The 23,157-nt window shown below is 42.3% G+C and overlaps 1 protein-coding gene across 9 annotated transcripts in view; it reads left to right on the forward strand.

The window, feature by feature from the left end:
- Positions 1–23,157, forward strand: part of LOC142970547 (inositol 1,4,5-trisphosphate-gated calcium channel ITPR1) — a 65,733-nt gene that overhangs the window by 36,982 nt on the left and 5,594 nt on the right. For 4 of the 9 annotated variants that reach the window (XM_076110849.1, XM_076110851.1, XM_076110854.1 and 1 more), the window contains 17 exons: positions 936–983; positions 2,359–2,491; positions 4,215–4,402; positions 9,842–10,025; positions 10,213–10,466; positions 11,204–11,404; positions 11,493–11,603; positions 11,916–12,011; positions 12,131–12,274; positions 12,400–12,507; positions 12,642–12,834; positions 14,653–14,775; positions 18,320–18,495; positions 20,272–20,436; positions 21,071–21,260; positions 21,349–21,441; positions 23,008–23,147. In XM_076110849.1, the coding sequence (XP_075966964.1) occupies positions 936–983; positions 2,359–2,491; positions 4,215–4,402; positions 9,842–10,025; positions 10,213–10,466; positions 11,204–11,404; positions 11,493–11,603; positions 11,916–12,011; positions 12,131–12,274; positions 12,400–12,507; positions 12,642–12,834; positions 14,653–14,775; positions 18,320–18,495; positions 20,272–20,436; positions 21,071–21,260; positions 21,349–21,441; positions 23,008–23,147 (2,547 nt within the window). Of the gene's footprint in view, positions 1–935; positions 984–2,358; positions 2,492–4,214; positions 4,403–9,841; positions 10,026–10,212; positions 10,467–11,203; positions 11,405–11,492; positions 11,604–11,915; positions 12,012–12,130; positions 12,275–12,399; positions 12,508–12,641; positions 12,835–14,652; positions 14,776–18,319; positions 18,496–20,271; positions 20,437–21,070; positions 21,261–21,348; positions 21,442–23,007; positions 23,148–23,157 lie in introns of those variants that run through there. The other 5 variants (XM_076110850.1, XM_076110852.1, XM_076110853.1 and 2 more) reach the window with 3 other exon arrangements.

Raw genomic sequence — 23,157 nt, forward strand, 5'->3', positions numbered from 1 at the left:
AACATTGCCTTTTACCAGTTTCCTTTTACTCTTAGTGATTACTGTGCATAGATGCAGTGAAATTGGATACTGCAACACGGTGTCGAACCTGAATTCCTATTGTTTGCGTGAACCATTAAGGAAAGAAAAGGGAAAACACCAGATCTCAGGGGTCCAGCTTTGATTATTGTGCTTTTCGTTTTGCTCAAAATGGCTTAAAACAAGAACCTTCCACCTGGTGTTTACTCATTCCTGACTTCAAGTGACTGTTCCAGTTTGATTTCAGCTTTTTCCTTCCCAAAAGTTTGACATTTTGGGAAATAAGCTTATTATCTTTGTTGACTTCCTGGAGTCTTATCGCCATCGTGACTGCAGAGATTCCAGGGAGTCGCTGTGACCGGCTAAGAAAAAAAAAAAAAACACATTTATCATTTTTACATTTCAGTGTTTGTAAGGATTGAAGAAATTTAGAGATGACATGTTAATCGGGGAACTTTAGAAATACTGGTTTCTTTAGGCAGAGCCAGGCTAGCTGTTACTCCTCGTTTCCAGTATTTTTGTTAAGCTAAGCCAACCGAACAACTGCAAATAAGTATATTTCCCTAACTCACTCTGAGACAGCAATTTGAAAATTAATAATGAACTAAAATTAAGAAAAAACACAAGAAAGAAAAATCAAATCACACTGGACATGTCTTAACATGGTATTAATCGTCAACATTGTACACGTCTCCTGTCTTCCCCGTCTAAAACCGCCACAACCACAATGCTTCTCTGGTTCCTAACATTGCAGTAAATGCATGACATTTCACACCGAGCAGACCTTTGCATTGCCACTTTTAAAGCAGTTAAAAAGGCTCACGAGTTGGTTGTTCACCTGACAATTGCCTGCATGAATACTAACCCTGTGTTTGTATCTGTTGGACCACTGTGCTCACACTCCTCACTGCACCCAGCAGCTGGATCAGAACCAGCCTGAGAAGTTGTTGGAGGACCAGAAGAGGGTAGGTACTTGCAACAGCATGGCAGCTTAACTTAAAACCTCGATACTTCCGAGATTCAGAGTGAGATATCAAGTTTTTAAAATGACCTTTTTGTGCCTTTTCCCCCCTGCTTTTTGTGTTTCTAATCACTCCCCTTCCCTGCTTTAAGTGACACCAAACCACCTAACTACTGCTTACCTGAAGGAAGAAAAAGAACACAGCCTCTTTTATCTAATGGTGTTTAGTTAAACGCAGGGACTCCACAAAGCGTCAGGTATTTCCATTAAAGAGGCAAGCTCTAATATTGATATTCCAGATTAGCAATATTGATTGGAGTTAATCAATATATAATTATCATCTCCAAGAGAAGACGATTATTTAGCAAGCAGGTATGTCCAACGGCTGTTCAGCTGTTGATAAAATTCAGTTCTCATATTATCACAGCCCTGCATTTGTTTCAGGACGGTAGTAATTACCATATATCTAAAATGCTTCTTTTTTATTATTACTCACCAACTTTTTCAACAAGTTCACAAAGACAATATGATTCAAAGTTAGTTTGCTGGTTTCAGTAAATTGTTCATTCTAGATACAGGCCCGGTTTGTGCCAACATTTTAGATGACAGGACACCATAAGGATTTGGGTCGAGACTTCAGTGAAAGAGCAGTATTCTCCAGTGAGACCAGGGAATCACCTTCTGACTACAGCTGATCATACCATGCGGTACACACAATACATACAGTTGACTAACTAATAAAATGATGTAATAGTTATTATAACGTCCTTCACACCTACTACCTATACATAACTCCAGAGCATAACTGTGGCAACGGAGCTTTCATAACGCTGCTGTCGTCTATCACGGACCACCCACAGTTGACAATGATTTGAACAAAAAAAAAAAACCTCTCTCTCATTTCCTGCACTTTATCCCACGAGAGGTCTGGCAGGTAGCTATGGGCTGCGGTTGCCATAACAACGACAAAGTCGTGCTGCTGCCGGCTCACCAGTGGATGAGTCACGGTGTGGGAGGGCTGGACCCAGGTCTGTCTCGGTGAACACCACGGACCTCGCGCTCTAACTGCATAGGGTCACCGCTGCTGCTGTGAAACGTGTCTGTGTGGGCGGTGAATGACGTAAACTTCAGGTTGTGTCTGCAAGTTTTGCTTGCATAGAAATGTGGCAATTCTTTTAATTCAATATTTAAATGAAATGTTGACTGTTTCTCCATAACTGTGTGTTACAGAGCACGGTCGTTGTCATTTTCTGGGGGTCTGTTTCGGTGTCTTTATGTGCTTCTAAAATGATGATGCATGTTATCCCTGTTATACAACATCTCTCTCCCTGTTGCTGACTTCACGTCATTACATCCTTCCCTTTCTTTCCCTCTCGTAGGGCGAGGCACTGAGACAGATTCTGGTGAATCGTTACTATGGCAACTTTTATCGAAGTGGTGGGAGGAGGGACAGCCTGACGTCATTTAGCAATGGCCCCCTCAGTCCAGTAGGACCCGGCAAAAATCAATCAGGTGGGAGAGCTGTTGCTCAGCTTTTGATACAGAGGACAGAAGTTGATTGTTAATTCTTAACAGCAGAAAGAAATGAGTGTAGTTGTGTAGCGCACACATGGCCACAAAAACACTGATTTCAACATCTGTAATTGAGCTGATGTTTCTGTGAAGCATTAACCGAAGGCCTCTGCCAAAGAGATGCATGACTTTGCTGCCAGTAATGGCTGCAACTGCTATCAGGGGTCAGTCTAGATAAACCTTTTTTGGGTTGCCAAAATGTGTTCTGCCCCTAAAGTCATAGAAAAACAATGTTCTCTCAATAATGTTATATTAGGATGGGACTCCATCTGTCTGGCCCCGAGCCGGGTATCAGCTCCAGAGTTGCACTGTGAGCTGCCCTTTGAGCACGCAGAGCACCTCACTCTTATCACTCCCTGATAACGGGGTCATTGTGTAACTATATCTGCAGTCAAAATACTGATTCTCTGTGCAGTGTTTCTCCTATTTGAGTGTTTGGTTCTGATATGTATGATGTCACATTTTATCTGCATGTAGATTTTGGAGGACATGTTGGTGCCAATGGTTATGAGCTGTGAGGGTTTTTTAATGTAAATGCATTGCTGCCACATTAACCTCGTAACCAGAACGGCTTGTTGTCTGCTGTGGCGCAAGAGGCAGTGTTTTCACATTCAGTGTAACGTGGGTGTGACACCATATTGTATGAATAGAACGCGTAACGTCCAGTTGTGATGAATGAGCCAGATGTTGTATTTTTAACGAAACTCAAAAGACACAGAAAATCCCAAATGGTTGCCGGTTCACCATCTCTCCCATGTGCACCAGGAAATATACCCCTCCCCTTGAATGATCCACTTTTGACTGTTGCTAGGTGACAGTCTGCTACTTCCCGTGAAAACAGCCTTTGCACCTGTTGCAGAAACAGGAGCCAGGCTGACAATTCCATATGTAGCCTGAAGATGAGGCCTCGGAGGGGAAATGTGCAGTTACACAAATTAGCACAGGGCTAGCATCACAGTTAGAAATCTGGCCTATTTTAAGTAAATGATTTTGGACTTTGCATGTGCCAAAAAAATCTGTCCCATACGTTAACCTGGATCCATTTATTGTATGATTAAAGGAGTGCTATCTTTTCCCTCTTTTAGTTTTAGGTTTCTATCTGCAATATTGTGTCAAATATCAAGCTTTGCAGTTTAATGTGTCAAATATTAAAGAAAAACACTAAATAAACTAGAATATATATTTAGAGATTTTTTGATTTATAGAATTATATAGTTATTATTATACTTTTTATTAAATGAAGGGGGAAAGCCTCAAGTCAAAGGGGCAAGCTAAAACATTGATACAATATGAAGATGTAGATGAAATGTATCAGGCCTCTGCATTTGCAGATATTGAAAAGTAAGATGGCAGCAACTACTGTATTACTAAAGTAAGAGCAAGGTGATTTTTTTTTTTTTCCTTCATTGTACCGTTGGGTTGTTAAAAACATGAAAACATCCTGTGTCTCACTCAGGATTATCGTATGGGCATGTTTTGAATATACCTGCAAATGACTGAAGTTACAATTAAAATTTTAGCTCCTGTTTTAAATGCAGGGTGTTTCTTATGGAACTATATTTGATACATGATGTGAATGGACAATGATTGGAAAGTATTAATCCCATAAACCGTATACCTGATGCATGTGATTTTGATCTGGCCTGTCTCTCCGTCTCTGCAGCATTAGGGGGTCCTGGGGGGCTGAGTCGTGCGGAAATGAGCCTGTCGGAGGTACAGTGTCACTTGGACAAAGAGGGAGCCTCTGACCTGGTCATTGACCTCATCATGAACACCACTAGTGACCGAGTTTTCCAAGAAAGCATCCTCCTGGCTATTGCTTTGCTGGAGGGTGGAAACACCACCATCCAGGTTAGTTAACCCCTGAATCTCTTACCGTACACATGTGGAAAGTGGAAACTGAAGGGACATCCTTGGGTCAACTGCTACATGTTTTAATCTATATTATTGTAAAATAATACAAATGACACACTTACCCATTTCACTTACTGTAACTGATCTGCAGTGTTTTAAAGTTCATGGGCAGTTATCTACGTAAAGGCTCAGCTTATCGTGCAGTGCATCTTTAGATTTGCTCAGTGAAAAGACTACAACGTCCCCTAGATGGTTTCTATTACAAGAGGATCGACAGTATGTGGGTCACTGGGCCACCATAGCTGCACATATACATTACCGAGGCGGCTCTCCTCCACCTCATATCTGGCACACCATAAAAGGCCACGCCAGCTGCTAATCAAGTCCGTAGTTTGTAGATTAGTATATTGTAAAATATTCTTAATTTTCTCACTCTGGGCAAATGTGTGCATTAGGCAATTTAACTTACTGTTCTTTCCCTATTTGCTTTAACCTGAGCCACTCTAACACCTCTATCTCAATTAGCCTCTCTTTTTCATGTCCATCTGTCTGTAGCTTTGTCTGTTGATCTCCTCGTCTTTCCATCTATCTGTAGCCCTGTCTGTTGATCTCCCTGTCTTTCCATCTGTCTGTAGCTCTGTCTGTTGATCTCACTGTCTTTCCATCTGTCTGTAGCTGTCTGTTGATCTCCCTGTCTTTCCATCTGTCTGTAGCTCTGTTTATCTTCCTGTCTTTCCATCTGTCTGTAGCTCTGTTGATCTCCCTGTCTTTCTGTCTGTCTGTAACTCTGTTGATCTTCCTGTCTTTCCGTCTGTCTGTAACTCTGTTGATCTCCTTGTCTTTCCGTCTGTCTGTAGCTCTGTTGATCTACTTGTCTTTCCGTCTGTCTGTAGCTCTGTTGATCTCCCTGTCTTTCCATCTGTCTGTAGCTCTGTTGATCTCACTGTCTTTCCATCTGTATGTAGCTCTGTTGATCTCACTGTCTTTCCATCTGTCTGTAGCTCTGTTGATCTCACTGTCTTTCCATCTGTCTGTAGTTCTGTCTGTTGATCTCCCTGCCTTGTCGTCTGTCTGTAGCTCTGTTGATCTCCTCGCCTTCCCGTCTGTCTGTAGCTCTGTCTGTTGATCTCCTTGTCTTTCCGTCTGTCTGTAGTTCTGTCTGTTGATCCCCCTGTCTTTCCATCTGTCTGTGTTCCATCTTGTTGTGGAAGCACGGGACTTGCATAATCAGATTAGAGCAAGGAAGCCACTGTGGCGAAGATAATGCTTTGGCTTCCCACAGCTGCTGCAGCGCTACATCACGTGATCCGTCTGCGTTACATAAGCCCTGTGTGAATGAACAATGAGGAATGTCTCAGCCTACAAAACATACCAGCCTCTCCCGCTCTCTTGCACTCTCTTGACGGCCCAAACTGGGTCATACTGGGCCTCCGGAACTGGGGCAGTGGGGAGAGAGGGGGGATGGACGGGGGAACACAGAGGGGATTGAGGAGAAACTGGAGCTGCTCTCACCCGTGAATTCTTTGTTCTGAAAAGGGAGGTTTCTTTTCGGGCAACCTACTCTGTATGCAGTGCTAGAAACGTGCCACATAGTACAAATATTTGTGTTCTTTGAGTTACTGGACAGTTCCCTACGTGTAAGTTAAAAAAAATAAAATAAACTGATATGTTTTCACTGACAGTGTAAAGTTCAAATTCATAAATCAGGCATACCTTTTCCGTAAACTTTAAGTGTTACTATGAGAGAAAACTGACTACTTTTGCTGGCTGCTCTCTTCAAGAAAGCACTCCAAGGATGGTAGGAGTTAGTTTTTGTTGGTGTCTTCATCTCACATGCCGAACTGAGCACCACTTGGATATCCTGTTCTCATGTAACACAGTTAACTATTTACTCATGACCTACATACCAAATAGAAACAAACCACACAGAATAACTCAACATTGCATGCAGAGTCACTCATTTTCTCACATACCCTCTGGTTCTGCAGTCATGCAAAGCTAATGCATACATGCCGTTGGAAGTTTTGGATATTTTACAGTCAATGCATTTTAGTGCTTTCTGGACTTGTTGGCTCCTCTGTGACAGCTATGAGAGAGAGATCAAAACAGCTGTGAATTGTGTTGTGACATTGCAACTTGTGACATTTCCCTCCTCAGCCATCTGTTGTGTAACCGCATGGCATGCTGTTTTGTTTCCCTCCAAAAAAGTCTTGCATTGCATGTGCGTTTAACCGATATTGCAAAAGCAACACAATGCAGTAGACAAACTCTCTTTCAGGTGGAAAAATAAAGAGAGAGGTGGCTGCTTTGAGGGAAAAAAAGGAAGAGACAAAGGAAAGGAGGAAAAGGACTTGGAGGAGAACAGAGCAGCATTTGGTTTGCATGTGGTGCTGCCTGACATGAGAGGGAGGGTGAGAGGGAAAGGGAGCACGAGTATAAATAGCTGTTACATAACATCCCTTTGTTGATGCCAAGTGGCGGAACGGAAGGGGAGAAGGGAAAGCGTGATGACCTTGTTTTTCAGTGTTGTCCGCCCCCACCCCCCACTCCTCTTCGTCTCATTCCACTCAGGGTTTTTCGCCATGGATACAGACAGACACTGTGTTTACCCAACACTGTAGGGGGCCGCTAAGATGCTCCTCTCTCTCCTTCATCCTCAGTTACTTTTATTCCATTCTCTCCTTGACCACCATGTGTTGCCTTATCCATAACGTCATCCCTCCCCACGCCACTCTGGTCCTTGCTTTTCCAGTGATATCAAAACACAGATGGTGTCTTGATGAGGCTGCACAGATGTTGCCATCGGGTGTGTAAGGACCAGCATCGAAAAACACCACAGAAGCAGCATTGTGGTTAGACGTGAAAGTTTAGGTTTTCATTTTTTATTCATTTTAAGACGCAGCCTCGCGTACAATTCTCAAAAAAACAATCAAATGAAAGTTTTCTGTGGTGTTTTTTCTTCATTGCGGTGTTCCAGCTTCATGTACAAGGCTTTGTCTTTGTTTCAGTGACTCACTCAATCCACTAACCTCAGTTCAGTTCTTAGAAACGGACGGTTTAAAAAAAAAAGACTCTTTCAGATTGCTGCTGCCGGTAAAGACTTTCAACGTTGGACACAATAATTAATAACTCTAATATGACCAATATGTTGACCTCCCAGCCACCATCAATCAAACAAGCTCACCTCTACCGCAGTGAAACATAGTAGCTCAGCTAACCCTGATCCATGAGATGAAATACCCCTGCTGGCATGGTGCTAGTCCTGCCAACCCTGCACTGTGAGCCCGACTGCACACAGAGTCTGAATGCAGTATCTCTCACCTGGGATATCCCAGAGACATTTCAGGTTCAGACAAAGAAAAATGCAACAACTCAATGCTAAACTTCCGACTTATGGGCCGAGTAGTCACCTGTATGAAGGATCCCTGGGGTCTTTGTCTCGAGGACTGCGACATTATTAAAAGGATAGGCGGTAGAAAATGAATGTGATTACATAAGGATGAATTTGGCATTCACAGAGTTTTAGGGAGATCTAATACTGTATGTGTGATATGTGGGCGTGTCCTCTCAAAATTGGCATGTGCCTATGCCGGAGACAGCTGACCTAGTTTTATGAGTGTAAAAATCGGCGAGTGTATTAGCGTATGCGCTCTCCAGCGTGTGTGTGCTTGTACTGTACAAGTGTGTTTGTTTGTCTGTGCGAGTTATGCAATGGTAAAGGGTAGGGGGGCTTCTCTCTGTTTGCTCTGGTCCAATCCATGTGTGTTAACCTGGGCCTCATGCCTCAACAACCCCCCCCCCCCCTCCCCCGAAGGCCCACATTTTGGCGGCCTGTAGGAGGACACTGTAATGTGAGCAGAGACAGACAGACAGCCAGGAATGACCATCACCTCCCTCCTCAGGCATGCTGTGAGTTGTGAGCTGTGAGTGTTTTGCCAGCGGTGCAGCTAATCCTCGTCTCTGCGCTCTCCACTCTGTCATCAAGTTGTTAGTTGCGTGATGGCCTTGCTTGTCAGCCCCCCCCAATACAGACACACACACACACCCCTCCCCGCGCTGCTATCTCCTCTTTCCTTAGTGTTGGCAGAGTGTGTACGTGCAGGAGGGCTTCTGCTCAGTGGTGGAGGGCCGGGGTGGGGCACAGTGAGGCTCAGGAATCTGCTTTGGCGCACAAGCACACAGTTATGTTATTGTTTCTTATGGAAGCGACACAATGCAGTAGAAAAACTGTGTTAGCTCTGTGTTCAGTTAATAAGCTGCATACGCTGTCTTGTTTGGCTACTTAATTGGCTCGTTGTTTATTCTCAATTTGGAATGAAAAGATTTAGCCGTGTGTTTAACATTAAATTTCAATGCGTGTACAATTCTTAGTACAAACACCCTCACAGTGTCATTGAAGTAGGAGAAGCGAGGCTTGTTTTGTCCATTTTGCTGAACGCTTTCCTTGTGACTTTCATTTATTTGTTTTCTCTAGTAGCTCAGTTTTACATCTAACCTGAAAAGACAGATGGTTATGGAACAACGTTGAGCACTGGCCTAGATACTGTCTGATAACATTCCCTTCCTATCTCTTGCTCTCGTTTCCCCTCTCTCAATCATCTGCTTTTTTACTCCCTTATTCCCTCTTTGGTGTTTGTCTTTCGCCGCTAGCTCATTTTTCCCAGTCCCCCCCCCCCCCCCCCCCCAAACTCTGTTTCTGTTTCTGTGTAAGTAAGCCAGGCTTCTCCCTCTTGTGTCACTTTTCACCACGTAAGATTGGTGAGACTGCTTTTGCTCGTCGAAGCCTTTCCATAGGCTGCAGCAGATTACATAATCAAAACAACATCCCTGTCCCTGAAACATGGTGTAAGCATTGCGTTCACAGGCTCGAAAGTGTTCCAATTTAGCATGACCCTATTCTACAGACCATAACTGCAGCGTTCAAACTCTCCCATCGTAGTAAGTCCAGACTTGCTTCACTATAGTTATATAATGTTTTGTGAAGGTCCAGTCAAGATCTGTTTCCCCATATGTAATAGAAAATGTGTACACAGACAGACGATGAATCTGTCCCAAGATCATGTTCATGTTTTGACCTTGGTTCACTGCACTCTATATAACTTATCAGTGGCATAATACAAATTTGGAGGGAGAAAGCAAATTTAGATTTTGTAATGCATGTGGTAATTTATATTGGGGCTGAAACTAATGACTATTTCGATAAGCGTTTAATCAGTTTTAGTTGTTTTTTTTGTCTATAAAATGTCAGGAAACAGTGAAAAATGTTGAAATAGAGAAAAGCATCAAATCTTCACATTGAGATGTTGGAACCAGAGGAGCTTGTGTTTTTGCTTGGAGAATGATTGACACGATTAATCGATTATCAAAAGTGCATTAAGCAGACCATAAGATCCACAATCTCTGTTTTTTTTTTCTGTTCTTGTTTCTTGTGTCCAGCGTTCGTTCTTTTGCCGTCTGACAGAAGACAAGAAATCCGAAAAGTTCTTCAGGGTTTTCAACGACCGTATGAAGCTGGCCCAGCTGGAGATCAAAGCCACGGTGACGGTAAATACCAGCGACCTGGGAAACAGAAAGAGAGATGATGACAGCCAGGACAAAGACGTCCCTGTACGCAAAAAAGGTCAGAGGTCACATACTATGATCTGAAGTATGAATTTACGTCAGGTTGTTGCCAACAAAGGATGCTAAAACGAGCTACATATATATCCTAGATGATTCAACTTTGTTTGCAAATCCAGAGTAGAAAGAGGATTTTTGTGGGTTTCGACTGATTTCATAGTCCCTGTTTGGTGCCTGTCTCTGTTTAGCTAGAGACTCAGCGGTGGTCATGACAGAGGATGTGAGAGAGCAGCTATTAGAGGCCTCGACTGCTACCAAGAAGGCCTTTAACTCATACCGGCGTGAAGCAGACCCTGAGGACCACTTCAACTCAGCCGACGGCCACCCCAGCACTGGGGACAAGAACCAGGACGAGGGCGAAATGAGTTTTGTAATTGTTATCATGCAGCCCATCCTTCGCTTCCTCCAGCTGCTTTGTGAGAATCACAACCGGGACCTACAGGTGGGACAGACTGATTTTTTTTTGGGATCACGCTTGACTACAGTTCCTTTCTTACTCTAAACCATGTTTTTGACATCTTATCCTTGCATTCTTTTGTGTCTTCGCTGCAGGTTTAAAACACGGGTCTCGTGGTTTTATTACCGATGCTAAATCCCTTAATCACCATTGAGATTTGTATGAGAGGCTAGACCTGACTTCTTTAGGCTATGGAGAAGGCTTCTCTGGCACACCTTTAAAATTAAAAGAAATAGCTGCTTTTTCCTGTGTAACACTCTGTACTTTAGTTTTTATGAGGACATATCCTGTTAGCCTCTTTTGTATTTTGTGGGTCTAAAAATTGTTCCTGGTTATCTCTGACTTTTTCAGCACTAAGATTGCTTTTATTAGAATGTAAGAAGTTAGGTTCCTGTCGGTGAACAAACCCTTCTGGAAAGATTTACAGCGCACTATCCTGCAAAAATTCCTGCCCAGTGACTGTTGGCCCGTTTCTGATGGAACAGTCAAGTTCAAGAGTTCAGATGAAGGCTAACACAGTGGAAGACCAAAGAGAGCGAGTTAGCATCCATATTTCTGAGTTCTGACTAACAGAGGAGTGATTTGTAAATGACAGAATGTTAATTTGTAGCTAAACAATTTACTGTTTGGTTTCACTGATTGGTTTTGATTGGTTTATTTGTGGTTTGCATCCAGTTCGGTCAGTCCCAGTCACACAAACCCAACCACTTTTATATCCTCAGAACTTTCTTCGCTGTCAAAACAACAAGAACAACTACAACCTTGTGTGTGAGACTCTTCAGTTCTTGGACTGTATCTGCGGCAGCACCACAGGGGGTCTCGGCCTACTGGGACTGTACATCAACGAGAAGAACGTAGCCCTCATCAACCAAACTCTGGAGAGTCTAACGGAGTACTGCCAAGGCCCCTGCCATGAAAACCAGGTACTGAAAGAGACTATGCCAGAGGGGAGCTCTGTGACTGTACGTGGGCACTTTCTGTCTTTTTCATAATTTTTTAAATGTCATTCAGAATTGCATTGCCACACACGAGTCCAATGGAATCGATATCATAATCGCCCTGATCCTCAATGACATCAACCCACTTGGGAAGAAGCGGATGGACCTGGTGTTGGAGCTCAAGGTGAGGAAGGCTTCACAGGAAGAATCTATACCTTTGATGTGGGTTTCGGGTCTCGGGCCGGAAATTAGAAAATAAAACTGTGCAGTACTTTCCTTTCACAGCAGGATGGAATATCACTAAAAGTATAAGAGCTGGGCATTCACTCGCTTTTGTGCTTGCCTGCCAGGACAAATAACTGCAGAGTGATTTTTTTTTTTTTCTAGAGCAGCCGGGTTTCTGTCTGTTTTCCTTGGATGTAGAAACTGACAGTTTAAGTTCTTATATTGGAGCTTTTCTTTCCTCTGCCTGCTCTGTCTCCTTTGTCACTCTTAGAACAATGCATCCAAGTTGCTGCTTGCAATCATGGAGAGCCGTCACGACAGTGAGAACTCAGAGCGGATCCTGTACAACATGAGGCCCAAAGAGCTGGTGAGGAGATGATGTTGAGCATCGTGTCCTTTTCACATCTCAAATACAACTGAGCCATTGCCTTAGCTACTCGGTATCACAGAGCATGGATGTGTGTGCATGTGTGTGTCCCCGTCCAGGTGGAAGTGATAATGAAAGCCTATCTACAGGGGGAGGAAGAATTTGAGGACACAAAGGAGGAGGACGATAACGGGGAAGAGGAAGAACACGATGCTGCTTCCCCCCGAAATGTTGGACACAACATCTACATTTTAGCTCACCAGGTCTGCTTTTCCTCTCATCAATCAATTACTCTATTTATAAAGGAATATGATGAGACACACACATTATCCATGTGTTGTTGTTTTTGAGTGGCACGCTCACTTCTTGGCTTTGTTCCTCCGAACAGTTGGCACGTCACAATAAGGAGCTGTCTATGATGTTAAAGCCAGGAGGGGCCAGTGGAGAGGGAGATGAGGCCTTGGAGTTCTACGCCAAACACACTGCTCAGATAGAGGTCACAACATGCAGTCCTTGTCATTAGTCTGGAGTAGAACTTCACACATTTTACAATATTTTGTGACAATTTCCTTGCAAGTATCCAACAATGTTGACCTACAGATGCCAAGGTGACGGTGTGTCTCTATTCAGATTGTGCGCCAGGACCGCACCATGGAGGAGATAGTGTTCCCCGTGCCCAACATCTGTGAGTTCCTGACCACCGAGTCAAAGCTGCGAGTCTACTTCACCACGGAGAGAGACGAGCAGGGCAGCAAGATCAACGACTTCTTCCTGCGAGCAGAGGAACTCTTTGATGAGATGAACTGGCAGAAGAAGCTCAGAGGTGGGGTCAAGTTGGAGCATGTGTAGTGGTCAATTATGTCAAAGGATACAGGACGACCTTTGTACAAGTAAATGTTTATTCACAGGGTTTCATCATTCACCTGAATTTGGCTGAATAAACTCTTCTATAGGTGCTACACAATTAATTGAAGCACAGGATTTGGTGAGAAGTGCAAATACGCTTCAAAGCTCCCCAATGACATTTTGGATAATCTTAATTAAATTCACTATGTTCATTATTATTAGTGTCAATAACAGATTAATTGTTTTACATTTTAAATCAGAAAATAGTGATCGCATACAAAACTCAACCCAGCATGACATGATTTCTTGTTTAGTTTGATTAACTAAACTGGTAAAGATATTCAATATCTTTATATTGAATATATAAATATAAATTTAAAAAACGGTCAAAACCAGCAAATCCTCACATTTGAGAAGGTGGAATCAATTGCATTTTGCTTGATAAATTAGTCAAACAATTACCAAAACTGTTGCTGATTCATTTTTGTTTATTGGCCCCATCGTCTAATTGTTTTAACAGTTTACATAATGCTTCAGACCAGAGATGCCATTGACAATACTCTTGATTAATTAACTTGATTCTTCATTAATGTGATGAAGATTCCCAACATGGTTGCGACATAGTGGCTCAATGATTACCATCAGTCAGACGGTCCTTTCTATGTGGAGTTTGCATGTTTCCCCCCCTCAGTCCAAAGACATGCAGGTGAATCGTGAAAGTCCAAATTAACTGTGGGCGTCAAGGTTGTTGTGTGAGTACGTGTCCCACTGACAGACTGGCGACATGCCCACGGTGTAACCCGCCTCTTGCCCAATGCATGCGGGGATAGACCTCTAAGCGGATATGGAAAATGGAAGCGTATCCCCAACTCTACAGCAGGGCTAACAATGTCACCCTGTGTGTGTGTACTAGTGCTATGTGTGTGCATGTTTCCACTGTCTAAAAGCAGACAGGGGTTTTCCACATTGTTTGAGTTGTGAAACATTTGTACATTAACCTTATGAATCGCAACTGAGAGCATGCTTGCTCACCGGCACCCACACTCGGTCACATTTCTAATCCACGTACAAGACTGCATACCCACACAAAGCCATATTCTGTCTCTCACTCAGAAGAGGCAATGAACAGAGAAAAGTCCCTGATTCTGTTTCTCTTTTCCACTTCCAGAAAATATTCTACTAAAAGTCAGATTGTGTGTGTGAAAGGTCAAAGTGGCGTGTTTTAGGATCCTTTTCCTTCATTTTGACCTTTTTAAATTTACCTTTCACTATCAACATTTCAACAAACAATAACAATGTTGACTGGTTTGTTTTGTCTATGTTTTCTGTGATTTATGTCCTCGTATTACTTTATGTAACATTATTTCCTGTATGAGGAGGGAGAACTGAGCCAGTTGAGCTCAACTCTCACAAGTTGTTACTATCAACAACTTGGGTACGTAATAATCCATTTAGTGCTGAAACAATTAGTTGACTTAACAGTTATTCAACAGAAGCTTTGTTAAACATTTTTGATCATTGAGTTATGGTTTAATTCATTACTTTTTCATCATTATTATCAAATATTGGTCCTAGTTTGCTGAATGTGAGAATTTGCCACCTTTCTGTGTTTTGTATCATTTGAATTGATCATCTTTGACTTTTGAACTGTTTGTTGGACAATCTGATGACTTTGCGATTTTGGAATTTACAAACATAAAACAACATTTATAGACAACCTATCTAAATCATATTGTGCGTGATCAAATTTTAAACAAAATGTCTCACTTCACCCCCCCCCCCCCCCCCCCCCCAGCCCAACCTGTGCTGTACTGGTGCTCAAGAAACATGTCTGTGTGGAGTAACATCTCCTTCAACCTGGCTGTGCTGATGAACCTGCTGGTCTGCTTCTTCTACCCCCTGGAGGGTGTACATGCAGGTCAGTTGCATATGAGAAGACACGTGAGTGTGAGAACAGGCTTTTTAAAACGGAGCTCTAACCAAGCTTACATCCCGTCACGAACAATAGTGTTCTCACTTCACCTTTCCAGTGGCTCAATCATTTTGAATCATTTGTACGCCTTTTCCTGTGAAGTAGTCAGCTTAGTCCTGGTCCTCGTTCGTGCATATAAAACATTTACTCTTCCTGTCGTGAATTCGCTCATGCATGTTGATTTTTTATTGATGCGGCACATGCATATGTAATGCACTGTAGGTTGCATACAGACTATTTTTAAAACCATGGTAAACAAAGGACATGACTTCAAATATGCAAAATGGGAACAAAGTGGCTTTCTGACATGTTTTTCTTTCTGCTACAAACAGCCTATTACATGTCACAGCCTGCACTGACATGGCTTTTTGAAAAGAATAGATAGAGGGGATCTCCTACAATGATGGGCTGTATTGAAATTGTGGCACTAGTTTCTGCAGCCAGTAATAAGGCCTCAATGTACAACTAGAGATTAGGAAGAAGCAAAAACGCTTGTTTTAGCTTATATCCAGTTCTGTAATTGGGATTTTCAACTTTTTCTTTTACATTTACATCACGCTCTGTTGTAAGAAACTATCTGGAAAGGCATGTAAAATGTCGTAGCCACCCACAGAAAGACTTTAAAGAGCCGACTCTCAGTCCAGCCTCAGCATTGACCCACTGATCTCCTTTTACCACAATATTCTGATCTGCTGACTTCTAATCACCTGACCAGGATTAGGAGCAGGACCTAAGAAGCCCTCTACCTTTGTTTAGGACACGCCCACACAATCCTCAACTCAACCCGTGGTCTCAAAGCCTAAGCTCATATTTGACTTTCAGTACTATGAAGACCACAACAAACAGAGGAGCGCCCTGTGTCATTTAAAGTCCCATCAACAAAGCTTACTTTGGCTCAGGAAGAACAGAATCTTGCACAACATTATCAGGTGATCTAGAAAAGTCTTGCGTCGTGTTTCATTCGTCAAACGAGGCAAGCTATTCAGCTGCAAAATCCTCCTCGGCGATGTTTCTCAACTCCATCAGTGGGTTCAGTTTTTGATCTGAAACGGCTCCATGCTACATAGATTCATGTAAAGAGTGTGTTGTAATCAAAATGACAAAGTTTGCTCATGTAAATTACCATAGCCCTTTACATTTATTTAAAAGATGAACAAAGAATATGACAATAGGAATGCAAATGTAAGAATATCAAATAACACTGGAGACCATCTTGCGATGGGATCACATTAGCCGCAACCAAATCGGACAAGGGGCGTAGAGGGGGGGCATCCTACCCCCCTACTGCCAGATCGCTTGCTCAGACCACAGCTATCTCCGAACTCTGCCTACATTTTGATCTCAACTACACACCAGTAGTGTGTATAGGCCGCCTCTGTGGTTCCTGCTACAGTAGGTGTCTCCAGGACACATTTTGACATGATGACTCGCACACAGACATACAAGGTGAATACAATACCAATGTCACTGTCGTTTGAAACCCTCAAAAAAAGCTTCTTCTTCTTTACTTCTTGTCACCTTATCTGTTGACATTGTGAGCTATGCTAGGTAACACAAAATGCAGTATTTTATTAATTTTGTAATGAAGTACAAAAAAAAAAAGTTAATTGTTGTGTTTGGTTAGTGTTGTATACAGCAGTTGCATAATTAAATCATTCAATATTTAATACAATCATAAGTTTAAGTTGTGCACAACATGAGTAAGGTCTGACTGCATTTCTCTTCACTGGAACTGTTTTTGTGTGCAAGACATCACGTGAGACTCCAGCATACCTTTGGCCAGCTTTAACGGGCACTTTATGGCTTTGGGCCCCTGCCTTCTCTCTCTCTTACTCTCTCACACACACACACACACACACACACACACACACACACACACACACACACACACACACACACACACACACACACAGACATTGCTCTCCCTTTCCTCCCTCCTTTGCTTGGGGCTTTAGAATGAGGGTTATAGGAGCAGGGGATCTAGGTCAGTGTGTTTCGTCTTTTGACAAATAGCTTTGGTTAGCACCAATCAACTCAACACATGCGCACACACTAACAGTGCATGCTTGCAGCCTTCTCAACTGTTGATTTTACAGACAGTTGCGCACAATTATCCGTCTGCATATAAAAACCGCAAGTGAAAGGTAGCGAGACAGTTTGTGAGTGCACGTATGCACCACTTTGTCAGTCTGCCACATCACTGGAGCTGTGTGTTGCCCCCGGCCCGTTCCTCATGAATCTTTCAGCTGAGGTATTTTTAGAGATGGCTGTTATGTAAGTGGCACCTGTCATGTGATCTCCGCAGGGATTGGGCGGGAGAGAAATCCGGAGGAAGGGAAGGAGAGAGAGATAGTCAAGGAAGTAGGGGAGGGAAGGAGGGCTCCCTTACCCGCAGTACTCTCCCTCTGCCTTCTCATTCACTACAACTCCCTCGCACTGTTTTTCTCAATCCTTGCAGTTCTGCCCCATTTTCCTTTTTCTTTGTCTCTCACCATTTTCTCTAGATCTTTTTCTACCTTTCTATTATCAACACATTCATTTATTTTCCTTTTCTATGTACTCTGAGTACTCAATGACCAGCGCTCATAGAGTGCTTACTAACATGGACACTTGCACACATGTTAGCCCTGTGCTTTAAGAAAGGGGGTCAGTAACAGAGGCAGAAGGTTGGGTGTGGCCTCGTTTTCAGGCTGATCAAACCTGATCCGGGGTTTTAGCCTGAGTGATTTATTGCCCCATGAAACCCATGTCTCGGACACTAATCCTGGATTTACCTTGGGATCAAGGGAAGCATAAGGTAGGCTCTCACCAAAGCTTAAAGCACACACAAAAAAAAAGTGTCATATACCGTATTTTCCGCACTATAAAGCGCACCGGATTATAAGGCGCACCTTCAATGAATGGCCTATTTTAGAACTGTTTTTATATATAGGGCGCACCGGATTATAAGGCGCATAGAATAGAATAGCGTCGTAAGCGTGTCTCTTGAAAGGTGCCATTTTGGGGTCTTTATACACACAAGTGGTGTTGGACTAGGAGTAAGCACAGTACCGGTGTTTACCGCGGTGCGGCTTTGTAGTTTACCAGTCGTACTGAAACATTTTGACAGAGCGCCGTGTACAACCAGTATGGATCAACCAATTAACCAATTGATCCATATATAAGGCGCTCCGGATTACAAGGCGCACTGTCGTTTTTTGAGAAAATTAAAGGCTTTTAAGTGCGCCTTATAGTGCGGAAAATACGGTACTTTTGGGTGTTATGACTCTCTTTGAGTTAAAGGTCTCACTAATGAAGGCCCGAGGCCTGCCTGAGAGACAGAACAGTTCAAATACGGACAAGGCCTCTTTTTAGCTGCGGTGTAATCCTCGCAACATGATTCATTAATATTCCATGTATGACCAATTCACTATGTTACAGGCTTGTCAAATACAGCAATTGTAGCAAGTGTCCTTGCATGTGCATTAATACCTGCATGTATCTTCTGCAGGGATGCTGGATCCTCACCTTTCTGCCCTGCTGTGGATGGGAGTCTTGGCAACACTGGCCATTGTTATCATCATGCCCCAACCGCTGAGCATTCGTGCCCTCGTCATTATCACCATCCTCCGCCTCATCTTCTCTGTTGGCCTGGAGCCCACCCTCTTCCTTCTGGGTGCCTTCAATGTGAGTAGTCTGCTTTAAATGGTCAGTTCACCCAAATGACCAGTCACGCAGTTAGTTGTGGTTTAATTTCCCGGGCTGGTGAGATATCCGTCTCTGAAATTTGTGTTGCCACTCAAATTCAAGGGAAGGAAATGGAATTTTGCAGAGCTGAAACAATTAGTTCATTAACTGAGCCAAAGAAAATGAACCAGCAACTATTTTCATAATCGATTAATATTTTAATTTTTCAATCATCATGGCGAATGTTCTTTGTTTCCAGCTTCTGAAATGTGAGGATTTTGTGCTTTTCTATTTTGTCATATCATTATTGCAAATGAAAGGTGCCACCTTGGACTCTGTGTGTTAGCTTGTTCTTCCAATTTTTCGACATTTCATGCACTCAAAATGAATTGAGAAAATCCACAATGATGCCAATTCTAATTTGCGGGACTAGAATTTGTTTTTGAAATGCTCAAAGAATTAAAAAATGAAATTAAATAAATGAACAGTGTCCCTGGATACTCCAAAGACTTTGTTGGAACTAGTGTGGACAGGCGAGCCTAGTCCCGATGAGAACTCACCGTGTGTGAGCACCTCTGATGAAATTCATTCCCCTCCATTGTATTGGAGTAGGAGCAGAAATCTCAGAATATCTGAAAATCTGGACAAATTTAGTCAAAACTATCTGCATGGCTGCTAAAGGCGAGTAACATGTTTTTATTTTGAGTGAACTAACCCTTTAAATGTTCTCCTCCTGTGTGAAAGGGTGTGTCTGTGTGGTTTGTAATGTTCCCCAGAGAAATGTTAAAGACCATTTCTATTTCCCTATTCACACGTACTGGGTATGTACTTTCACGTGCTGAGAAACCTCCACCGCACTAGTTCCAGTTCTTCTTTCAACTCTCACTCACACTCATGCCCACTTGGCAGGCCGGTGCACCGTCTGCTGGTGGTGTTGCTGGCCTCACACTTCTCCTTGGCAGCGCCTGGCTGCACTACGGGGTGTGAAGTGCGTCACTGAACCCAAGAGAGAGCGACACCACCCCTGCACCCACTAGAGATTTTCTAGATGTGCTCTTAAACACAAACACACACAAAGTAAAGTCTTGCACACGCCTCGATTATCTCTCTCCTCAATCGCTACGTTTAGCTGTACAAAAGAAACCGGGTTATTGAGAGAGATCAAGTTTAATGCAGGAAATCAGAGAACACGTTACCATGGACTGCAGTAACCTGGTTGCTTTAAAATCTAGTTTACGTGCAGCTGGTCAGGAGTCAGATGTCTCCCTGATTGTGTTTTGACATTTTTGAACCATGTGTTTTCTTTTCTTTTTCTTTGCAGCTGTGTGGATTTTTCAAATAACCGCCAATAGTTTCAGTTATATTTTTAGACAGACTTAAGATTTCATTCTTAAAATTGGTCACTTACATGCATTGTTGTTAAAAGAAAAAATAAAACCCTTTCACAAACTCGCTTAAATGTATACATGACCAAGAATTCCAGTTTATCCAAAGAGGCCATGTTAACCAGGTTTTTGTTAATCCCTTTCCCTCGTTTGGTTTAAATTACCTTTTAAGAAACCAAGTTACCGCAGAAAGCAAACAATAACCAGGTTACTTATGTGCATGTAAACATACGATATGTGTCCTCATTTACCTTGAAAAGCCACACCCACCATGTGCAGCATTTTGTGTATTTGTCCCTGAGCCAAGGCCACGACTTTCCAATATTTAAATTCTTAACAGTCGATTGTCCATTATTGTTATTACTAAAGAGACGTTGACTTAATCTTCCAGGTGTGCAATAAAATCATCTTCCTGATAAGTTTCGTGGGGAACCGAGGAACCTTCACACGGGGTTACAGAGCCATGGTGTTTGACTTTGAGTTCCTCTACCACCTCCTCTACCTCATCATCTGCTCTCTGGGGGTGTTTGTCCATGTCTTCTTCTACAGTCTGCTGGTGAGAGAAACACACACACACACCCTGTGAATACACACACACACACACATACTAAGAACAGATGCTTTGCAAAAACAATCACACAAACCTACTCTAAAGGGCAGCAGGTTTGAATTAAAACCACGAGTAAAATATTACTCGTCTCTCTGAATGTTTCCATTTTGGTGCATTCACGGACATATCCTACTTGCCAGAAGATGCCTTATATTGTGCTTCAATGGTGTTTCTGTCTTTTTCTCGTTGTGGAGGTGTTAACTGCCTCAGGTCTGCTTTATAACGTGTTCCATTCACACAGGCCCAAGCAGCTCCTCTGCAGATGCAGTGCAACATATTTCCATATTTTTTTAATAACAAGATGCTGAAAAATCATGTAATTCATGTCAGACAGAGAAAACTGAGGATTCAGCGTAATAGAAAAAAAACAACACAAATTGAATCCACCAAACCTATTTGTTTGTTGCCGCTTGTACTTTCTTGTGTAACCTCACATTCACCTTGTGTCAAACACTGGCCTCCCTGTATGTAGATGATGGTATTTTGTAACCTAAATTAATTACTACATAAGTCACTTCACATGAATCTATTTTTAGATATTTATCCTTTTTGTTTCATAACGTGTGTGTTGCCTCTGTAGCTGTTTGACCTGGTATACAGAGAAGAGACCTTGCTGAATGTAATCAAGAGTGTTACTCGTAATGGACGCTCGATCGTGCTCACCGCTGTGCTGGCTCTTATCTTGGTCTACCTGTTCTCCATCGTTGGCTACATTTTCTTCAAAGACGACTTCATCCTGGAGGTGGATCGTATCCCCAACACAACTCTGAGTGAGGGCAGACTCCTGTCTTTCAATCATTTTTGACAAACGGCTTTAAAGATCACAGAATGTATGCAACATTTGTTCTTACTCTCTAGAAAATGGAGCCAGTCTGGCCAGTGAGTTTCTGCCTGCAGGAATGTGTCCGGGAGGGATTGGTGAGAATTGCACCACAGAGGCCCTGCAGGAAGGTAATGTAAACCGCAACACTGGGTGTTACCTAAATATTTCAATCATTAAAAGCAAATCGGTCCAAAAATCTGATTTGAATGCTCTGTGTTCTTCTGTGATGTACTCGTCATCAATCCTAAACCTAAGTGATAACAGCAAACTCAGTTTATAATGTGGTGAATTTTCATTGCAGGGTTAGAAAAGTCTGGGGTCAAAGCTTCTAGACTAGTCTCCATATTTGGAAAGTTGAAGTGGTCCCATGTAGGAATTGTTCATGGTGATAAAGAGAAGTGGAGAACTGGAAATAATTTATTGTAGAGCTGGAATATTTGGAAATCATCCTTAGCCTCTTCAGGCGAAAGACAAGTGAAAGGAAAATAGTTTGATGTTTTTGCAGTTTCGTTCTGTTCTGCAGCTTCACACCAATTCACAATTTCATTCATGTGACTCCATTGACTGTCACATAACTGCCAAACCATTCTCATGTGACCTCACTGGGCCTCATATGACATCAACATGTGACCACATTTCAGTAAAAACAGAAGTTTAGAAGACATAAAAACTATAAAATGATTTGGCCAGTGATACACACAGTTAGCAGGCGGATCGCCATTTGACTGGGTCAGAGGTCATTCGTCAATTAAATATACACTTTATCAAATTGGATAAATCTTTCAGAAATGTTCATCTTTGTTTTTCTGTCTGGCTCACAAGTTCAACCAAAGCTGTTGTCACATTCCAGCTAAACAAAAACACTTCTGCTTTGACTCTCCGCCGTCACACTGTGAACCAAAACACGTGTTAAGCAACTACGCCAAGGATACTTAAATAGCAGATGACACCCTATTTACACTGTGACTACATGGCAATCAAATCCTAAAACAGGTGTCTGATATTTATTTATATTCAGAGAGTTAATACTCTACTTAGATTGTTTATCATAACTAGTTTGAGTCTATACTGTGTATGAACATTACAAGCACAATACAATCTCATCAAATACCATAATGTACTCAATGCATCATGAATATGGCAGAATATGGTTTATGATATTTTAATGGCAAATAAAATATAGTGAAGTGTGTCCCACTGTCTTATACGCAAACCATTAAATCATAATTTCTGAATAAAAGTGACTTTAGTGTTACACCCATACTACCTATATGATGATGATTCAGAACAATTGTTTTACAACTTATGATGGAAATAAATTCAATATATTACAGTGCATTGTATCATGCCTTACTTTTGATTTCTTTGAGCTTCTGAAGTGGTACTTCATGCTATTAATTTTATTTTAAATGTAAATTTCCCTGCATAATGTCTTTGGGTCACATGAGTTAGTGCAATACGTATTATGAGCTACAGTTTGATGCTTTTTATGTTATATTAACCTAAAAATATCGGTCCTGGTGGTCCTAATTACCTTGGTATACCAGTTCATAAAGCATTACAGTGTAAATGGCATTCTCTGGTGCTGCAGGGTTGTTTATGTGAGTCTGTAAATTGATATACACCTTAAAAAGAAGTCACTTTTTACAGCCTCTGAAATGATTAGATTTAAGCTTTCCTCTCTGCTTCTTCAGATTTGGGGAATGGCGGTGAGGAGGAGAGCAACATGGAGCGGACGTGCGACTCTCTACTTATGTGTATCGTTACTGTGCTGAGTCATGGCTTGAGGAGTGGAGGAGGTGTAGGGGATGTACTCCGCAAGCCTTCCAAAGAGGTATGTGCAA

The sequence above is a fragment of the Anarhichas minor genome, unplaced genomic scaffold, assembly GCF_050575085.1.
Source record: "Anarhichas minor isolate MPS153535 unplaced genomic scaffold, ASM5057508v1 ptg000043l, whole genome shotgun sequence".
Classification (NCBI taxonomy): domain Eukaryota; kingdom Metazoa; phylum Chordata; class Actinopteri; order Perciformes; family Anarhichadidae; genus Anarhichas; species Anarhichas minor.